An 18,393-nucleotide genomic window follows, 5' to 3' on the forward strand; every position below is an offset into this window, starting at 1 on the left:
GCTGAGTTCCGGGCAGCGCTGTGACGTCAGCGCGCGACCCGCAGCCGCCGCCACCGCCTCTTAAAGGGGCAGTGTCCCGCCCTTTGCTCCTGGAGCGCAGCAGCGACCCCGCACGGAGCGATGGGGATCAGCGCCTGGCACCCACCCGGCTCGTGACATAGGGACACCTTCCGTAGACCAGCTGCCCGGGACCCCACCCAACCCGGCCCTGAGCACCCCCAGGGATGGGACGCCCACAGCTGGTCTGTGCCGGGGGCCTGGCCGCCCTCCGAGTAAAGATTTTCTTCCTTACATCTGACCCAATCCCACCCTGTGTTGGTTTAAGGCCGTTTCCCCGTCCCCCGCCACCCCCAGCCCGGCGCTCAGCAGGCGTCATGCTGCTCCTTTACAAAAGAGCCTTTATTAGTTGTGCTGCTCACCAGGATGCAGTCATAGAAAACAATCAGAGCTTTGTCCAACGCGCCCGGGGTGGGCACCGCGGTGGGACTGGTGCCCGGCGGCCTCGCGCCCGCGCTCCACTGCTTCTGGGCAAGCGCCGTGAGCGCCAGGGGTGGGGGCCTGGAGCGCTGCGAGGGGCCCGCGGGCCCGGGGCACACAGCACCGTGCAGCTCTGGCCCTGCAGCCGCGGGCACAGGGCAGGGCCCTGGGGTGGGGAGGGCTGGGTGCGTTAGACAATGAGAGGGAGAACAATCTGAGAGGAAAAGCAAGTTTATATATGTGGTTATGTCAGCAGCAGTCCTGGCTGCGCGGGGAGGAGCAGGCCCAGGAGGAAAGCGGCCACACGTAGGGCAGTGCTGAGCAGACGGGATGGGCACCTCCCACCCTGCCATGTGCACCCACCCCTGTGCACCCACGGCTCCCAGGAGAAGCTGTGGGGCTGCAGCCTCCCACCTGCTCCTGCTCCTGCTGCCGCGGGGCCAGGCCATGCTGCGTAGCGGCTGCGTGTGAGAGCAGTGTGGGCTGAGCCAGGGCAGTGCCCTGGGGCTGCATGTGTGATCCAAGCGCTGCCTTGCTACAACGACAGAGCAAAGCCACAGAAAGAGGGAAATGGGGAGGGAAGTGCAAGACGTGGGCACGAGCCTGAGCCGCGCCAGGACCCCTGAAGGAAGCAGATGCTCAGAAATGCTCAAGATGTGTTGCTGGACTGGTGTCAGGGCTGTTCACTGACAGCCAGGTGCCCCCCACAGCACCAGCACATCCCGAATTCCTCTGGCAACACAACACAGCTGGTGCGGGCTCCTCTGGCACGGCCACCCACCCTCACCCTCTCCCTGGCCAGTGTGAACTCACTGCCCACTGATGGTGGCAAGTGCGGGAGGTGGGGAGCAGCATCCAGCTCTGCACATTCCCTGCCCAGCCAGAATTTAGGCATCAGGGTTTTTAACCCGAGCTGGGGAGCGTGCACCCACACTGCTCCCGCGATGGCAGCGCCGTGGGAAGTGGCAGCAGGCGCAGGCTGTGAGGGGTCTGCGGTCCCAGGAGCAGGTTGGTTTTGTGGCAAAGCTGTCCTGGCTCTGCCACAGTGATCTGGTTCTTGGGAGGAAAGAATGGAGCGGACCGCCTGCGTGCCACGTGGCACTCAGCTTCACCATTACTCTGCCCATTGACAGGATGTGCTCGGTTCTTCCCTCCCACATGCTGGGGTGCATTGCAGACCCTCTGCTCCTTGGGGACAGCTTGGATCCCATGCATCCTGCTGTCTTCAGGGACAGCCACTCAGCCTGGCACAGGGAAGTGGGGCCTTGCGGGCTGGGAAGGCATTCTTGACACCAAGTCTGTGCTCACAGAGGACACTTGAGCATTTCAGGTGTACAGCTGTTATCTTGGTTTTAGCACTCTCCAGCTGGGCTGGGTCCCCGTTGCTCAGAGTCCTTCTCCAGGTCTGGGCTCTGGAAGGCTCTCATGCAGCTGCGGCAGGAATGGTCTCCAAGGGTGATTTGACAGTGTAAGAAAAACAGTCCTGTGTTCCTAACATTTCTGTGTGCTAAAACTAAAATATAAAATACACCTTGTCCTAGCAGGCAGGGGATTGGCATCGGCTCTGCAGGGTAGTAAAGATGCTGTGTACACTTCCCCAGGGCACTGGGGCAAAGAGAGATCTCAACATGTGAATGATTACGTGTTCAGCCATCCATCCGCAACCCTTCCATGCTGCTGCCTGTCCTACTCACTGTCGCTCTTATCCACCAGTACCGCGTCAGACTCCTCTGTGATCTCCAGCAGTGTGTGCATCTCAGGGCTCTCCCCACGCAGCAGATCCGAGTTTTCTCCCTCCTCTCCACCCACCTCCACCAGCTCCGTGGCTTTTACTTCCACCTCGCCTTCTCTAATTTTCTTGACATGGAAAGTGAAGGGTGGCACTTTGTAGACAGCTGTCTTGGACCTGGCATAGATGGTATGGTCAGGAGTAAAAGACTTCCTCAGCTTGTCTCGAGAGGTCTTCATCTTCTCTCTCCTTTCATTAGTCACAATCTTGGTGCCCAGCTTATTCATCCTCTTCTCCAGGTTGTGGCGGGTCTTCTCCAGGTTGTGGCGGGTCTTCTCCAGGTTTTCTTTGGTCTTCAGCTTTGTCTTCTCCATTTTTTCCTTTGAGAATGCCTTCTTAAAGTCATCCACTCTCTTCATGCCGCTCCTTTTGATGCGCTCTGCCCGTGACTCCTCAATAATCTCTTCAATCTCCACCTCTTCATCAGAGGAGAGCTGGATGTGATCCTCCTCTGCATGGTCCTCACCTGCGGGCACCTCCTCGCCTTCACCTTCCTTCTCTTGCTTTTCACCCTCCTTCAGAGACTTGCTGATGCTCAGTTTGGATGGGAGCTTCACTTCATCCTGCAAGACACAGAGCGGAGCCAGTGAGACACGCACCCACTTCGTCAGCCCTGCTCAGCACTGCTGCTGAGCAGAAGCACAGCAACGACTCACAGTGGAACGAACCCAGCAGTATCAGGCCTAGGTTTGTCCTCTCCATCAGTGATCCTAATAAATTACACTGCTCTATCCCACTGCATCTTACGGCTTTGCTGTATTTCAGCTCACTTTTCTGAGCTCTGCACTCTCTAGGCTGGTCCCAAACCTGCTGGTCGCTGTGGTTATGTAGAGGACTTAGGCAAGCACTGAAACGGGAGATTTCTCCCTTCATCTCCTGGCCCTGTCATAGTCCCATCAGCCCCAGTTCTGTCCTCAGCTTCCCCGGGACTTGCAGTGGAGACCCCCCTCCATGTGGGGTGCAACACGGGGTGGACTCAGCAGCAGGACAACCACAGGGAATTTGTAACCCTCCAAACAGCAGCGCAGAGCCAAAAGCCCTCTCAAGAGCTTCCTGCTGCACCATGCCTCTCACTGCAAGCTGCAGCACAGAATCGAGCAGCAGCCCGGCCCAGGTCTGCTCGTGGCAGCAGAGGGAGAAGAGCACCCAGGAGCACTGCCTTTTCTTGGGACTAAAGGCAAATTCATTCAGGTTCTCCACTGCCCTGGGTCAGCCAAATCTGTGATCTCTGTGGCAGAGGACAGGCATGTGCACAGGAGGGGCACTGGAGCCAAGAGAGGAGCACAGGTCCGGGGTGGGATTGGTTTTCATCCGAGCAGCACATAGCGTGCGTCCCTGCTGCAATGAATCACCACCGTGTTCCCAGGACGGGCTGGAAATAGCCCATCACTGTACAGAGCATCGCAGCTGTGGAGCTGCAGCACACAGCTCCAAAATTTATGCCCAAGTCGTTTTAACCTACGGAGCCGGGAGGGAGAGACACTGAGTGCGGTGATGAGCACAGCCAGAGAACCAGCAGGAACTAGGCATGGCCCTGCAATAGGAACACGCACAGAGCACGGTGCACTGGACTGGGGCTTGGAGAAGACCATGGGAAAGAAGGACCTGCAGGTGCTACTGCCAGCCCTGGGGACAGGAGCTTCAGAAGGAAAGGGCTGGGGTCCAAGTACAATGTCAGCTGTAGCTGTAGCAGGCTAATGAGCAGTGCAGATGTCAAGAGCCAGGACATCCCAGTGTCACACGACTGCTGGGGACAGGGCCTGAAGAGCCACGCTGGCACCACGTATGTTTCTGTGCAGGTTTTCTTGGGTGGCTGGGGACGTTCTGATGTCTTCTGTGGTGCTGGGAAGGACTGCATGTTTGCCACCTGCACCATTGCTGCGCTGAGACAATGTGACAATCAGATAGCTTTGGTGGTTTCCTCATTCCTCCCCAAGAACAGGACAGCACTGCTCCTTGTGCAAGCAGAATTTCTGGAAATGAGAGGGAATCTGAGGAAAATGGTGTAAGCAATGGGAAATCACTTCCACAGAGCACCCGGCTGAGTGAAATCACCAGGACCGCAGGGGCTGCAACATGGCTCTGCCAGATCAAGGGTCTCATTCCTGGATTTTGTCAAACAGAAAGCTGCAAGGGACAAGGCTCTACCTCCTCCCAGTCTCAACTCAGGCCTCAGATAAATTCTGGAGAGGAAGGTGAAGCAGCCTGCACATGTTTTCTCCATTTGATAGCCCCTTCAGGAGAGAACAATGCTTATGCTCTCAGGAGGGCTGGGAAAGCCCAGAGCCAATGTGCCCCACAAGGACAGCACGACCACGTTCTGCACAACACCTGCAGGAGCAATCCCCAAGACCCGCTGAGACCCTGCCCCGCCAAGAACATTGGGAACTGCGGCACTTCCTTCCCCCACCTCAACACAATGAGCCAGAACAAAGGCATCCCCGCTCCCCTGGCACCAGCGCTGGAAATGGCCACATCCTGCAAACCTAGATCCTTATCAGGCCCTGGTTAACTCCCAAGCATATGTGTACAAAAAGAAATGCCGGCACAAAAACTCCATATCTGTGCAGAAGTAACTGCCTCCCCTCTTGTTATAACTGCATTTTCCAACATAGCGGGCCAGACAACCCAGCAACACTCCCCAAGTGCCATTCACACAATCTGTAATGCCCCCACCAGCATGGAGGTGTCCACACCACCAGGTCCTGGGAGCAGCACCTGCCTGGTTGTTGGACCCGAATTCCCCCAGATCACCCTCGTTCTCAGGCTGCCAGCCCTCACTCCCGACCCTGAGGCTCTCCTGATTCTTTCTCCTTCTGTAGACCTGTAGATAACCATCTGGAGAACAGCCGGTGTGCTTCCAGCAGTGTTTGATTTGGATCACTTTCCTGACTTAACGCCCATCTGCACCAGGCAGCACTCCTGCTGATGCAGCAGGCTCCAGGTGAGCGCACCACAGCCCTGGCCACCCCACTGGGATGAGCAAACGGCTCTGAGCATCCCCAGGCACTGCCCAGGGCCTCCTACAGCACACGGAGGCAGAGCGGGGCAGGTCCCCAAGTGATGAGCATGCTCCCGGCGTGTCTGCCTGCAGCAAGGGCAGTGGGGCCCCGCCAGAACAATCCTGAACTGTCCTGGCTTCACAGGCGGTTGCTGTGCAAATCCCTGCTCAGGGCACGGCTCTGTGCTGCGTACGCTTTGCTCCACTCGTGACTCATCCAGATGAGGCACATTTTTAACAGCAGGCATTCTAAGCACTCTATTTTTTACTGGGAAAACACTGACCCTTGGAGAGGGAGAGTCCGAAATCCTGGCTCTTGGCATCCCCACACGTTGGGGTGTTCGAACACTCCCTCCCCATCAGCAGATGCAGACCAGTTCTGTTCTCTGTGCCTGAATCCAGCTGGCACAAAGACAAGATTTCTCAGATTTTTATCCCAACAGGAGAAGCAATCTCCCTGCTCTGTACACAGAGTGCAGATCCACCCAGCACGGGCAAGTAGTGTCCGTGTGTGCTGAGCCAGGCCACCAGCCTCTTCCGAGCTGAGTTCACAGAAAGGTTCAGCTCCAGCCCCTGCTGGATCGTTCTGCCTTTCTCTTGCCCCACACAACGTGCCACCCCCACCCACTCCCAGACCTCACAAGGAGCTGCGCTGTCCCTGTGGCACAGTGTCAGCAGATTGGGGCTGGGGAGCAGCACTGGGAGACATTCCCTGCTCAGAGCTGATGGGAGCTGGGAGAGGTACCCAGGGGCTGAACTGCCCCATGCTCCTTCTGCTTCAGCAACACAAAGCTGCTCCATCTGGAGCAGAGCAGCGCCTGCTTTGCTGCGCTGAGGGGGCTTTTATCTGACTGTGTTTCCAAGCTGAGTTCCCTTGCAGTGAGTCACCCCGTCAGCCCCTTTATGGCCATACACACACTGGCTGTTGCTACAACACAAGTAAATACTTCCCTTGTCATGGACAGGGCCAATGAGGCACAGAGCCAAACTGCATTCCCAGCCCAGCCCAGCTCTGCAGGGATTGCAGAATCACCAACAGATAAGAGGAACACCCTCAAAACTTGAGAGGGGCTCCTAGGTTGCTGTTGAATAGAGGATCTCATTATCAGCATGTAAAACAGAGTCCCAGGACTCTCACCACTCTGATCTCCAGTTTGAAGGTTTAATGGAGCTTTTTTCACACTCACATGCAACTCACACCTGCAATTCATTCTGTTCCGTTATTTTTACACAGTTGTAACAGCACAAACAGTTGAGTTTGGTTGACATGCAGCTGTACCATGCATAACATGAGCACTCACATCCCCAGCTTCTCCTCTGACCAAAAAGGGCCAATGCTGGCCAGGCCCAAGCTCAGTGTACATCTGTGCCATGCCACCCCCTCTGCCCGCCCAGGGCACTCTACAGCCGAGGGAATTGGGGCAGGAATGCTGAGCACCCTGGCAGCAGGCAGCTTGCCAGGGCAGAGCAAGCCCCGGAGCAGGAACAGTTCTGTGCTCCCACAGCCACAGCACCACCTCGGCCTGCTGGTCTTCAGGGACGCCGCGCGGTGCTGACCCTGTGTGTGTCAAGGGGAGGAGGATTCAGCTATTCCTGTGTAGCAGCAACATGCCTGGCAAGCACCCACGGCCTGAGACAGCACAGGGATGTATGGATGCCTCCAAAGAGAAAGGCTGCGCTTTCTGTTTCGGCATCTTGTTGGAAAAGACTTTGTCTTTGGAGATTATAATTCCTGTATGGCTGTACCACAAATGATAACTGCTTAAAAATACATATATCTTTTCACTGTCCTTGAAAAGGAAAATTTTTCGCTAGCAGCTTCCCCCAGATCCCCACATTCCCAGGCTGAGCTCACCTTTGCATGGCTCCTTCTGGGCCTTTCTGCTGGAAAAAACAAGCCTCAAAGCACAGTGTTTCCAACAGAGCGGCCCTGCACACACGGGTGGGATTCTGTCTGCGGGCACCTGGAGCTTCAGATGTTACCTCCAGCAGCCCCACAGCAAGACACTGTGCCGTTACCTGCAGCCCCTACGGATTGAGATAAGCGGCAGACAAAGCCACCAAAGTCACTGCTGTCTGAAGTGTGTGTCAGAAGCACAGCTCCCAGCGAGCAGAGCCCGGCACAGAACAGAGGCAGGTGCTGCTCTGTCCTCATGAGGCAGGTTTAGTTTTATATCATGCAGCTTGTGCTATTTAAAACGATAACTCCAAATCATTTCACATACGCCTATAAACTCAACTTTACGGCAAGTCTGAGGAGGTAGGTACTATCCGGTCTGTATTTCAGAGGGAGAAACTGAGGCTCAAAATACTGCAGGATTTGCCCAGTCACAGTGTGACATCTGCACTGGCTGCAGCCCTTCGTGCAAGCCAAAGAGCAATGCCTCCCGCCCTGCTCACAGAGGCAGCATGAGACAAGTCCCGTAATGCCTGCAAGAGAATTACAGCTCCTCACCATCCATTACAACCCTGGCAGCAGCAAGCAGCAAGCAGTTAGTCAACAAGCAGAGGCACTTCTGCCAGCTGGAAGCATCAGCCCTGCAGGGCTAAATGCTTGTGGCAGCCACAAACAGGCGGAGAACACAAAGGCACTACAATCAGCAGCTCTCAGAGCTTCAGAAGAGGTTCAAAACAATCTTCAGGGATACCCCTCCTGGGGCCCGGCTGCCGCCTCCTCTCAATGTCTTCTGCTGACTTGGGCCATGGCACTTTGGGCAGCGCGGGCGCTGGGAACTGTTCCTGGAGACGGCTCAGAGCTCTGCCGAGGACTCAAGGGACACTCTCTGCTTCTTCTCAGGCTGAGGTGAGGAAAACGGCATTTCAATGGCCGGCAGAATGATGTGTAACGAAAAAGCTTACCTATTCCCCACTGGCCAACCTGATCAGGAATACTGATGGCAAGCATCATCCAGATTAGTAGAAGAACAGGCAGGAAGAAAAGGCACGGTGGTATGATTTAGTAAAGGGAGAAGCTAGGTAGCAAATTTTGACAGCAAAGACAATCTGCAAAGATTTAGGAGAAGGAAAAGCATCTTCCACAGTTCACAGCACGCCCGAGGAGACGCACAATCCCTCCTGTGATTTCAGACACATTTATGCTGAATGCTGCCTTAGGGCCAGACTCTCCATACCGCTGTTCACAGGGCGATTTGACATCAGTTATGCTGGAGATACCTCTGTTTTGTTCTCATGAAGACGAAAGCAGAATTTGCTTCTACGTGTACTAATATGAAAAGAGAAAGATTTTAAGTCTAAGTTTGCCAACAGATACACGAGCTGGAAAGATCGAAAAAGCTGGGTCTGATTCCAGACCCACATCCATTCAGCTTGGTCAAAGCACTGACAATGCCCTGAGCCATCCCTACGACACCCAGCAGCTCAGACACCCACACCAGCAACCCAGCAAATACCTCACCGGCAACATCAAAGCTTCTTTCTTCTGCTAAATGTATCCCGGGGACATGGGGTGGCTACTCAGAAGCCCTAGGAGCAGCTGACATACATAATTAACCCTTTCACATGCAGCAGCCACGGGTTTGACTCTGCAATTCTAACGGCTGGACAGATTTTTTTTCCAGCAGTGTCACGAGAAGCCCAGAAAGCAAAGCCTTGACTCACTGACAAGAAGACCACGGAACCCCAGAGTCAGAAGTCACCAGAAGGCTGCTGCAGAAACAAAGGAAAAGATCAAAATTACGAGGGGGAAAAAGCTGAGTGCTGAAGGGATGAACCAGTTCATTCTCAAGCAGTATCTCCCTGACTACAGAAATCATTTTACCCTCTGAAATTCTGTGTGTTGTACAATCTTTTTGGTATCTTTTTCTAGCAAGCACGTCTAGTTACTCTGTCTCCTGGAAACTATCTCTTAGAAGGGCAGATATGCTTCATCAGCTGCTGAGAATGAGCAGCTTGGTACAGCCACCGGAGTTAGTTCAAACTTGATGGTGAAGAGACAGGGAGGAACAGTGCAGGACGTCGTAGCTGAGAAGGAGGCTGCTTGGAAAGATGTTTTTGCCTAGCAGTGAGTCAGATGAAAGGCAGGTCTGTAGGAGACAGCCAAATAAATAGAAAAGTCTTGGTTGTTTTTGTTTTTTTTTTTCCGCTGACAGGAGGAAAATGGTTCGATCCCATTGTCAGCCTGTTTGCACAAGGGCTCCTCCCGGATAAACCTGTCCCAGCTGATTAATAACTCCACAGCTATTTCTGAGCAGCAAACCAATAAAGGTGGAGTTTGCATTACAGATGATATGCAGATAGATCAGTGCTGATACTGACATTTGCATCCTCAAGTAAAAGGTATAGACTAAACATCCTGAGACATTTTATTCCAAATATTTTATTTTCCCTCACTGACACTGAGCACCTTTGTCTCTGGTCCTTGTCTTATCTTGCAGCTGGACAGTGCTGGATAAAATCTCGCAGAGCCAAGAGGGCTACATTTTCCCAAACAGGACAAACGAGGGCTACGCCTGCTGCCGAACAGGTTGTGAGGCAGCACTGTGCTTTATGTTGGCATAGGCACATCACAGCACATCAGAGAGTGGAAATTGGCCCTCTGCTCTGAGACAACTTATTGCTGCGCAGCTCAGTGTGGAACTATAGTGCTGAGAGGATTTCAGCAAACAAGCAGCCCTGACACTGGCTGCTTATAAATAATATCTGAGCTATGAAATATTAAAGCAGTTGATTCTGAGCTGCAACAAAGAAACCCGTGCTCCAGAGCTGTCTTTTGGTAGAAAGAGTGATAATCCACACTAAGGAAAATCCTGGAAATGAGCTGCTAACATCCAGAAATTCTTTAGAGGCACAGTCTCCCATGCATTATTATTTTGAGATTCGTGTAATTCAGTAATAGGCAGAAAATAGAAAGGAATCTTTGCACATTGAGATGTCAGCACGGTGCCCCTCAGAATGGAGGGAGAACACACATCCGAACTCAGGGCTACAGCCCAAAGGAAAAGACTCAACCTATTTCCCTCCTTCCCATAGGATGGCACTTTTCCACTGCTCCACGAGCAGCAGAGCAGAAGTGAAGATGTCACAGCGCTTTTTCTCTCCACCTGGAGCACTGCACTCGGGGCTGCAGCACGTGTGGACATGGAGCTGCTGGAGCAGATCGGGGAGGGCACGGGGATGATCAGGGCCTCTGAGTTTGGCTTCCGACTCCGCCACCGCAGTGCGTGGGCTTGAAATTTGTCCCTCCTCCCCAGGATCTTGCTGCTCCCATCCGTATAAGGCCTACTGGAGGCACAAAAGCCAAACTGTGCTATTAATACCTCTGCTAGCAGCCCTACCTACCCTGCTCATTGTACAGCATTTTCTGCCCCAGCCCTTTCCCAGAGCAACTCTGCTTTGTGCACAGCTCTGGGCAGCTGCGGAGCTCACCAAAGAGCAGTGAAGCCCTGCAGGATTTTCTGACCCCACAAAACCATCACAAACACCTTTCCCTAATAAACGAAGCTGCCCATCATGAGGCAGCCTGTCTCTAGAGTCTGGCTCCTGTGAAAGTCTCCAAATAAGGGACCAGCACGTTTTAGAAGTGCCTGATATGTCTGCGGAGTGCTGCAAGCATTGCGACGTCTGGCTGCAGGAAAAGCAGGCCTCTGGCATTTGAAGGAATGAATTTAATTGTCAGAAAAATGTTTGGAGGAAATATTCCATGCTTACATAATGCTGACACGTGCTGCTCGTCAGATGAATGGGGCACACTGTCTGCTCCGAGAGCTCTCTGCCATTCCCTAACCATCAACTGCAGTAACCAGCCCAATTTCTTCCATCAGTAAACAGGAGCTCGGGGATGAAGCCACTTCATTTTGCTCTATTTGCAACCGCTCCAACTCAGTTTGATGCTGGGGTCCCGATTTCTCAGTAAGACGGAAGCCCAGGACGGAAGGCAGAGAGCAGCACTGAGGAGCTCTGTACGTGCTTCCAGCAGGGTGCACGCAGTCATCTGACAGCCAGCATTCCGGGAAGGAAAGTCCTCTTTAGGATAATACCGAACTTCTGCTCCAAAGATTGTCTGTCACCTTTCATTTTGGTAGACTCATTTTCAAATCCAAACCGTGCAGTAATTTGGAGGAGGTTTGTTTTGTTTTTCCCAAATGCTGTTCTCAAGGACCGACCTGTTCCCCAGGTGGAGTCAGGAGGAAAGAAAGTTCCTACCTCGGCAGAGCCCAGAGCAGCACGAGAACAAGCGAGTGGGGCTGCAGGGCGCGCACATCATCAGAACTGCGCGTTTCCCCCCGATCTTGAAACCCAGCAGACAGAATTGCTCTGGGCTCATCCAGCAGCTCCAGCTGAATCACGTTTCATTTGCTCTTCCTCCTAATCTCTCCGCTAGCAAAGCACAACGCTTGTGTGCAGTTCGACCTCTTCCCTCAAGGAGCCTATTTGCACTCCTGAAATAGTCCCTTCCATAACTGCTGGAGACGCAGCATTTGTTGCTGAGAGAATAACAAAAAATCTATATCCTGTAACTGCTGATGTGTCCTTAACACCTTTAAATTCTTCGTAACGCAGAATCATGCAAAATTAAATTTGTGCAGAGTGTGACTGCTTTTCTGTTCAGCTATCTTACTCAAAAATAGCCATCACTGTTTCATGTAATACTTTGTGTCTCTTAAGATGAGTTTATCTCTTGTTGCCCGAAAGAAAGCACTAATAAATCCTTGCGTTTTTATCCATAGCAACTGGAAATGCAGTTATGCAGGAAAGCTAATCACAGTTTTCCAAAGGCAGCTTTTCCTGAGTTGGGAAGCAGCCATAATCACACTCACCGTGATGGAATTAATTAAATCAACCTGGGAGAACCTCGCCTCGGCCCTGATGGGTGGTGGGTCTGAAGAAGTGAAACACCGAATTAGATGGGAGTTACTTTTTAATTTGGCTGTTTGTTTTTAGGGTAAGACACTGTTTGGAAAAAAAACAGAGTAATTTCCACATTTAAACCCCCACAGTGGAGCCCATCATCGAGTTTTGGCTTTATAGAGTGTTAACACGACGCAAATATTTGTTGATTATTAAGACTGAGACACAGGAGGATATTAGTAAATCCAGGGAGAATCAGCGGGGCTGCTTGCGACAAACAGCATTGTTTGGTAGCAGTAAAGCAGCAGGACATCGTCCCCGATTGGGTAAATACCTCTGCAACATACACACAAAAGCTATCACTTCGGTCCGTATAGAATTTAATTATTTAAATGCATTAGCATTATCTGTTTTGCATGATCCCAGCAGCAAATCCTTGTCATTGATGTGCCCAGAATTACCGACTGTGATAAAATACACAGATGAACACCAGACACGGAGTGGTATCCTGATGCTTTGGCACATCTGCCCTGCAGTTCTCACAGTCAGACTGCCAGAAATTTCTGAAGAATGCCACCTTCATCATTACAGCAAAGCACAAACGCGATAAATACTTTTCCTCTCAGGAAAAACAAGGCAAAAGAAAAACTCCCAGCCCGAAAGCAAAACCTCCCAAATCCTCCCAAAAGTTGAACTTCTACAGAACAGCTTTCCACCAGGAAGGGACTCGTCCACGCAACAGTCGATTTTGTCTTACACCAACCCCTCCTGTCCAGAATTCTGTACAATTAAAATTACATGATGAACTTTTCACCGAGTTCAATCCACAGATTAACGCAACTATTGAACAACTCCCCATTGCCTATCAGGGAAACAGTAACTCCTGTAGCTCTGGCAGAACGCAGACTGATACAAGTTAGAAATGCTTTCTGCTGCCCAGAACTCTGTTTCCATGCAGGGAGGGGTGGTTGCACTTCGGGCTGCAGGAACGGCCGCAGGCTCTGCGGGCATTGCCTGTGCTCCAAGGCTTGCCCTCAGAATTCTCACTGCGTGGATCCATCTTTGCACAGCAGCACAGCACAGGAGCACTACAGATAGAAGGACTCGTAACTTACGCACATTAATCTTAACGCGCTCATTTCTTTCCAGTATTCACACATCAAAAACCCACAATGGATTTTTTTTCAGTTAAGTTGTTCCAGCCCCACTGCGTCGGTGTTGGTTTCGCCCCTGATGCCCTTCAGAAGCAAAATTGTTTTAAATTTTTTTTAAATTCAAAGAAAAATTTTACTCCGCATTCACGAGCAGCAATAAACCGAAAAGAGCAGCCCACAAAATGACAAGCTGCAAATATCTCGGCTGCTTCCAGCAGTTTGCCAACTTCCTACCTGTTTCCATAACCCACGCAGAATGTTTTGTTTAAACAATTTCCTTGCTCTTCTCATTTTGCACTGTTTGTTGCCTCTGGAACAGCCTCCAGGGTTCTGTTTTATTTTTCCACAGATAGGTCTATCCTCCTCAAAAAGCCTTACATAAAGAGTGTGCAATAAATAGAGATGTAAAAGTGGTGAGATTGCCTGTATGGTCTGAGTATGCTGAAGTATTTCAGTCTTTCATGCATGATAAAACTACAAATGCTTATGCTCTGAATCAGAGTTGCAGAGGCCTCAGTACTTGCCAGATTCCCGAGCTCGTTATCATCAGCTCTCCCTTCAGACACTGTAGTAAGGATTGTTACCCATTTTGTTCTGGTTTTCTTCTCTTTCTGTGATCAGCAGCAGGCATTTCTTTATTTGTCCCTGACACTGTTATCAGCCTTGAGGCTTCTAACTGAATCACTAACTATTGCACTCACTTTTCTTCCATGGCCCTGTACAAGAGTTTGCTCTGACAAGTTATCCTCTGATAACTCCAGACAGGAAAAGAGAGAAAAACGTACTCCTTTTTCTTCTCTTCTTTAAGATTAAAGGAAAAACCCACCCCTTAACACAAGCCATGAACATCAAGCAAACCAAAGCTGTGATTGTAATCAGACAATAAGAAGACACAGGATGTGCAGGTCACAGTAAAAAGAACGTGGAAACACATCCAGGCACAGAGGCAAAGGCAGACCCGAGTATTTCTGAGCTCTAAGACCTGTTTGGAATTTTCCCTCCTGTCTGTCTGTCCCACCGGTGAGGTTCACCCCGACGCTGGGCACTGTGCCTTGTCCTAAGATGCCTGTCACAAACAGGAAACGTTACCGCTCTCCACATAGCAATACACATGGTCTCTGACTACAAAAGAAGTTAGCAGGTGGATTTACCATACCCCTCCCAGAAACCCAGAGCGTTCCTGTCCCTTTTTTTGTTAAGCAGTAAATCGGGTTATTTTAATACTTCAAGTCCTTTACAATAATTGCTTAGGGCCATTCCTGCTATCTTCATTAAAAGATTCATTATCTTCATCCTGTTAAAAAAGTAGCAACTCTATCTTAGAACATACAGACGACATTAAAACATGAATGAGAGCTACTCCAGACCCACGTTCACAGGGAACACCAGCCAGGCAGGGGAGCTTGGGAGAGGAGCGGACCATGCAGTATGTCAGAACCGCAGGAATGAAAACAGCCACCAACACGACACACAGAAGTCTGCTCCTTACCTGGTAGATCATGACTTTGAAATTTCTGCGTTTCAAGAGCTCCGCTTCGTTGGCTTCCAGCTTCTTTATCTGCCCAGCTTGCTTTTCCAGGTTCTGCCGAACGGTCTTCACGTTGACGCTCACCTTGCGCACTTTTTCCAGCATCTTGTTCACGGTGTTACTGGTAGTGGTGTGAGCTTTTGTCAGCTTGGTTAACTCCCCTTGGATGCTGATCACTGCACTATCCATCTCTTGCTGCCTCTCCTCCAGCTGTGTTTGGGTCAGCTGGATCTGATCCACTGCTCCGATGATCTTGTCCAGAAGGGTCAGCACCATCACACCATTGATCTGGTCTGACTTGATGGGTTCTTCGGGCACTTGCTCCTCAGAGGCCTCAGAAGCAGTTGGTGGTTCGATAATTTGCAAAGTAGTATCCTCCATGATCACTGGGGAGTCCTAGCTAGCAGAGCCCAGAGAAACTGCCACTGCAGGGAGAGAGCAGGGAAAGCTGAACCCGAGCCTCAGCTAAACTCTGTGCTGGGAGACGCGCCAGAAATGGAGAGCACAGTGCGTGGATGTCTGTGCTGTAATTCAAATGGCACAGCTCTGCAAAGCTGTCCAGTGAAACTGCCCTGCAAAATTTTCCAGGCTTGCAGGTCATTGGCTGACTCCACCTCAGCTATATAAAAGGAGCCTGCTGCCAAATGCCTGATGACCCACCCTCTTTGAAATGATTAAAATAGTTGGAGGGCTGGCGATGGCTTTGCATGCAAACACAGGCACAGCTCAGCAAGGAATGCAAAGCTCTGAAACTCCAACAGCCGCTCCTTTACCTTAAGTCTAAAGGCATTATGAGCAACGAGAAGAAGAAACAAAAACATTGAGCAAACGGCTCAGGAAGCTGCTGGAAAGAAACACCGCAGCTGTATACATTAAAGGAAGGCTGCTCTAAACAATTGCACACATTCAAGTTCAGCTGGAAAATTCAGATCTTTTGCCAACTGTTGGCGTTTTTTCCAGTACCTTGAGAGCTTGATTCTCAATACTTTTTAAAACAGCTGTAATTCAGATGGAGTAGTTACAACAAATAACTTCTGGATCACAAAAACGCATGCTTCCATGTGTGTGAATATGCACAGTAGGAATATACACAACGTATACAGTGTGCGCCACAATTCTATGCAGGATTTTATACAAAAGGAATAAATATAAGTCATTCCTGAAGTGAAGCCGCTGGTCACTCCTACCTACAAGCAGCTATCTCAGCTCTGCAGTCCTCTACTCACCAACAAATCCCATCACTAGGCTTCAATGCAGGACGTGCTGCCATGCATGCCATGCAGAAATGTACTTCTAAGGAATGCTCAAATACTCTGTGCTATGTAGGGCATCACCGGTAAAACAAGCAAACAAACAAACCACCTGATTATTTCAGAAATTAATAGAGTACATAATGCTCTGGAAAACGAGGGGAGAAAATCGTCCTTATTTTGCTAACTTTTAACCTCACCGTTGGCACAAGGCAAGTCATAGATTCTCAGTGTTGGCAGACATTTATGGCTTGTGATACCCCCATCAGCTTATTGCCTTAACAGACACTTGCCATGTGCTCCCAAAGTGTCTGCAACATCCCAGTAAGACCAAGGAGAGGAACAGCATGAAGGAAAATGTGTATCTTGGAAGTGACCCTGGATGGGATCTCTTCACTTGCGCTGCTGGTGGCTCAGCCAGGGGAAATCATTGCTGCGAAGCCTCCGCTGACCTGGGCAGCAGAATCCCTTCCAGGCTCAGCTGGAGGGCTGTGAGCAGCCTGGGAAGGCTGCGCTTTCCCTCTTGTCCTGTATCTTGATAACAACAATCCATACTCAGCACATCCTGCCTCGGGTTGGGGTCAAGCCCACTCTTGACAATTGCCCCAGGCAGGCAAATAAAATAAAGGCCCTACAACGCTTGGTTTACCCAGGCTCATGCCTCAAGCCAGTGCTGGAAGAAATTCTTAATTCCTAGCATACAAGCTGGAAAACCCACTACACACAAACAGATGTATAGGAACATTGTTTAATGAGGACTGCTTGCTGCAGTTAGCACTTTCTGTGCCCCCGTGTTCTCTGCCACGTGACAGCTTGCTTTTTAATGCTGTTTACCCACAGCACACCATTGATCTGGATTTGGTTTCAGCAAGTTGTGTTGTGCAGCATCCACTATAGGTATTATGTCATGTATTAAAAATAGCTTGCTTTTCTACACCCTGTTTTTTCCTGGAGGAACCTTTTTCCTGAGCATTTATTTCCAGTGTTTGGTGCTGATGAGTCAGTTCCATGTAAAAAACCCTTGCTCCTGCCAGGCAGCGACTAAGCTCTGCAGTTGTTTGTCACTGGGGAGATCTCTTCAGCGTGGATTCCCACAACTATCTTCTGTGAAATTTTATGTTCAGGCCAGGATGTAGACCAGTGCTCTCTTTCCAGTCCCTTTTGAGTCTTTATTGTAATCTCTGTGCCATAGGTTCCCCATTTGGGAGCAAAAGAAACAACATCAGACTGAATACGTAAATCTAGTTAGAGCAACATAAACCAACAGAACAGGAACTTGGTTTTAGTCTCGATACTCAGCAGAACACATTAAGTGTCACATTCTGGGCTCGCTGCACACACAGCAGTCACGCCCCAAGCTAAAATGCAATGAGTAAGATTCTATGTTAAGACTCATTTCATTTCGGCCATTTTCTGCAGCACAGACATACCAGGGAAAGCCAATAGGTGGCAAACTGCAGCTTTCCCTTTGGAGCCTTCCCACTGACTTGGACACATAAGGGCAAGTGGATTTGTCTATCTCTTGTAGCATGAACAGTTTCTTGGTGCTCTTATGGAACAGTAGATCGTGGGCTGGGCCAGCTGGAGCAGGGTGCAGCCTCAGCACGCTGAGGTGTGCATGGTGCCATTATTTCCCATATTGTATCCTTCACACCAAAGGACGCAGATGTTTGTCCCGCTCCCACAAGGCATCACAGCTCCTTTCAGCTATGCACAACTGGGGGCTTTCAAAACCAAGGCAAATGCGTGGAAAAGGATCTGCGCTGGAACTGTAATTTTGCAATTGCACGAGCTCCTCTTTTAGGCATAGCCAAGACCAATCATAGACTCTAACACAGTTTCGCCTAGCAGAAAAAGTGCAGGGAAGTGTGTATTTTAACTTCAGTCTATTTCATCTGAGATTTTTGATTTCCCTCCCAATGACTGCTTGGTGTAGGTACCCCTGACACACAGCGAGGCTCTGCTATCTCCCTGGCTTTAAGCTGCAGTGCTATGGGTTTACTCTCCAGACTGCCAGAGGGAATCCCCTGTCACTGAGGTGTGCTTCTATGACACCTGGATTTTACTCGGAGCTGTTTTTTGCTCTTTCATTCCCCATTATTCTACTGACTCCAGTGAGACAGCATGTACTGCAGGACAGCTCGATGAGACAGCAGCTGCAGGGGCTGTGGGCACATGAACTGGGTACGGCGCTCGGTAGGGGCAAGAGCAGCACGGCAGGGGCTGCAGAGGAGAGCAGCCCGGCCCTGAGGGGGCCCTGCAGGTCCCAGCAGGCTGTGCCTCCAGCCCCAGCACTGTGCCTGTAGCCTCAGCTGCTCTACGTGCCCCCCTCCCGCAAACGAAGCCACGCTGCGCCCTCTCCCCGGCCAAGCCCTCACGGCACGCAG

The 18,393-nt window shown here is 50.9% G+C and overlaps 1 protein-coding gene across 1 annotated transcript; it reads right to left on the minus strand.

Annotated features, from left to right (window-relative positions):
• Positions 382 to 15,349, minus strand: CAVIN1 (caveolae associated protein 1). The gene is made up of 2 exons (XM_021378070.1): positions 14,718 to 15,349; positions 382 to 2,829 (listed from the first exon to the last, which is right to left on the minus strand). The coding sequence occupies exons 1-2, from the start codon at positions 15,135 to 15,137 to the stop codon at positions 2,164 to 2,166; spliced, it is 1,086 nt and encodes a 361-aa protein (XP_021233745.1). The 5' UTR covers positions 15,138 to 15,349; the 3' UTR covers positions 382 to 2,163.

Source organism: Numida meleagris, chromosome 26, assembly GCF_002078875.1.
Source record: "Numida meleagris isolate 19003 breed g44 Domestic line chromosome 26, NumMel1.0, whole genome shotgun sequence".
In the NCBI taxonomy this organism is placed as follows: Eukaryota; Metazoa; Chordata; class Aves; order Galliformes; family Numididae; genus Numida; species Numida meleagris.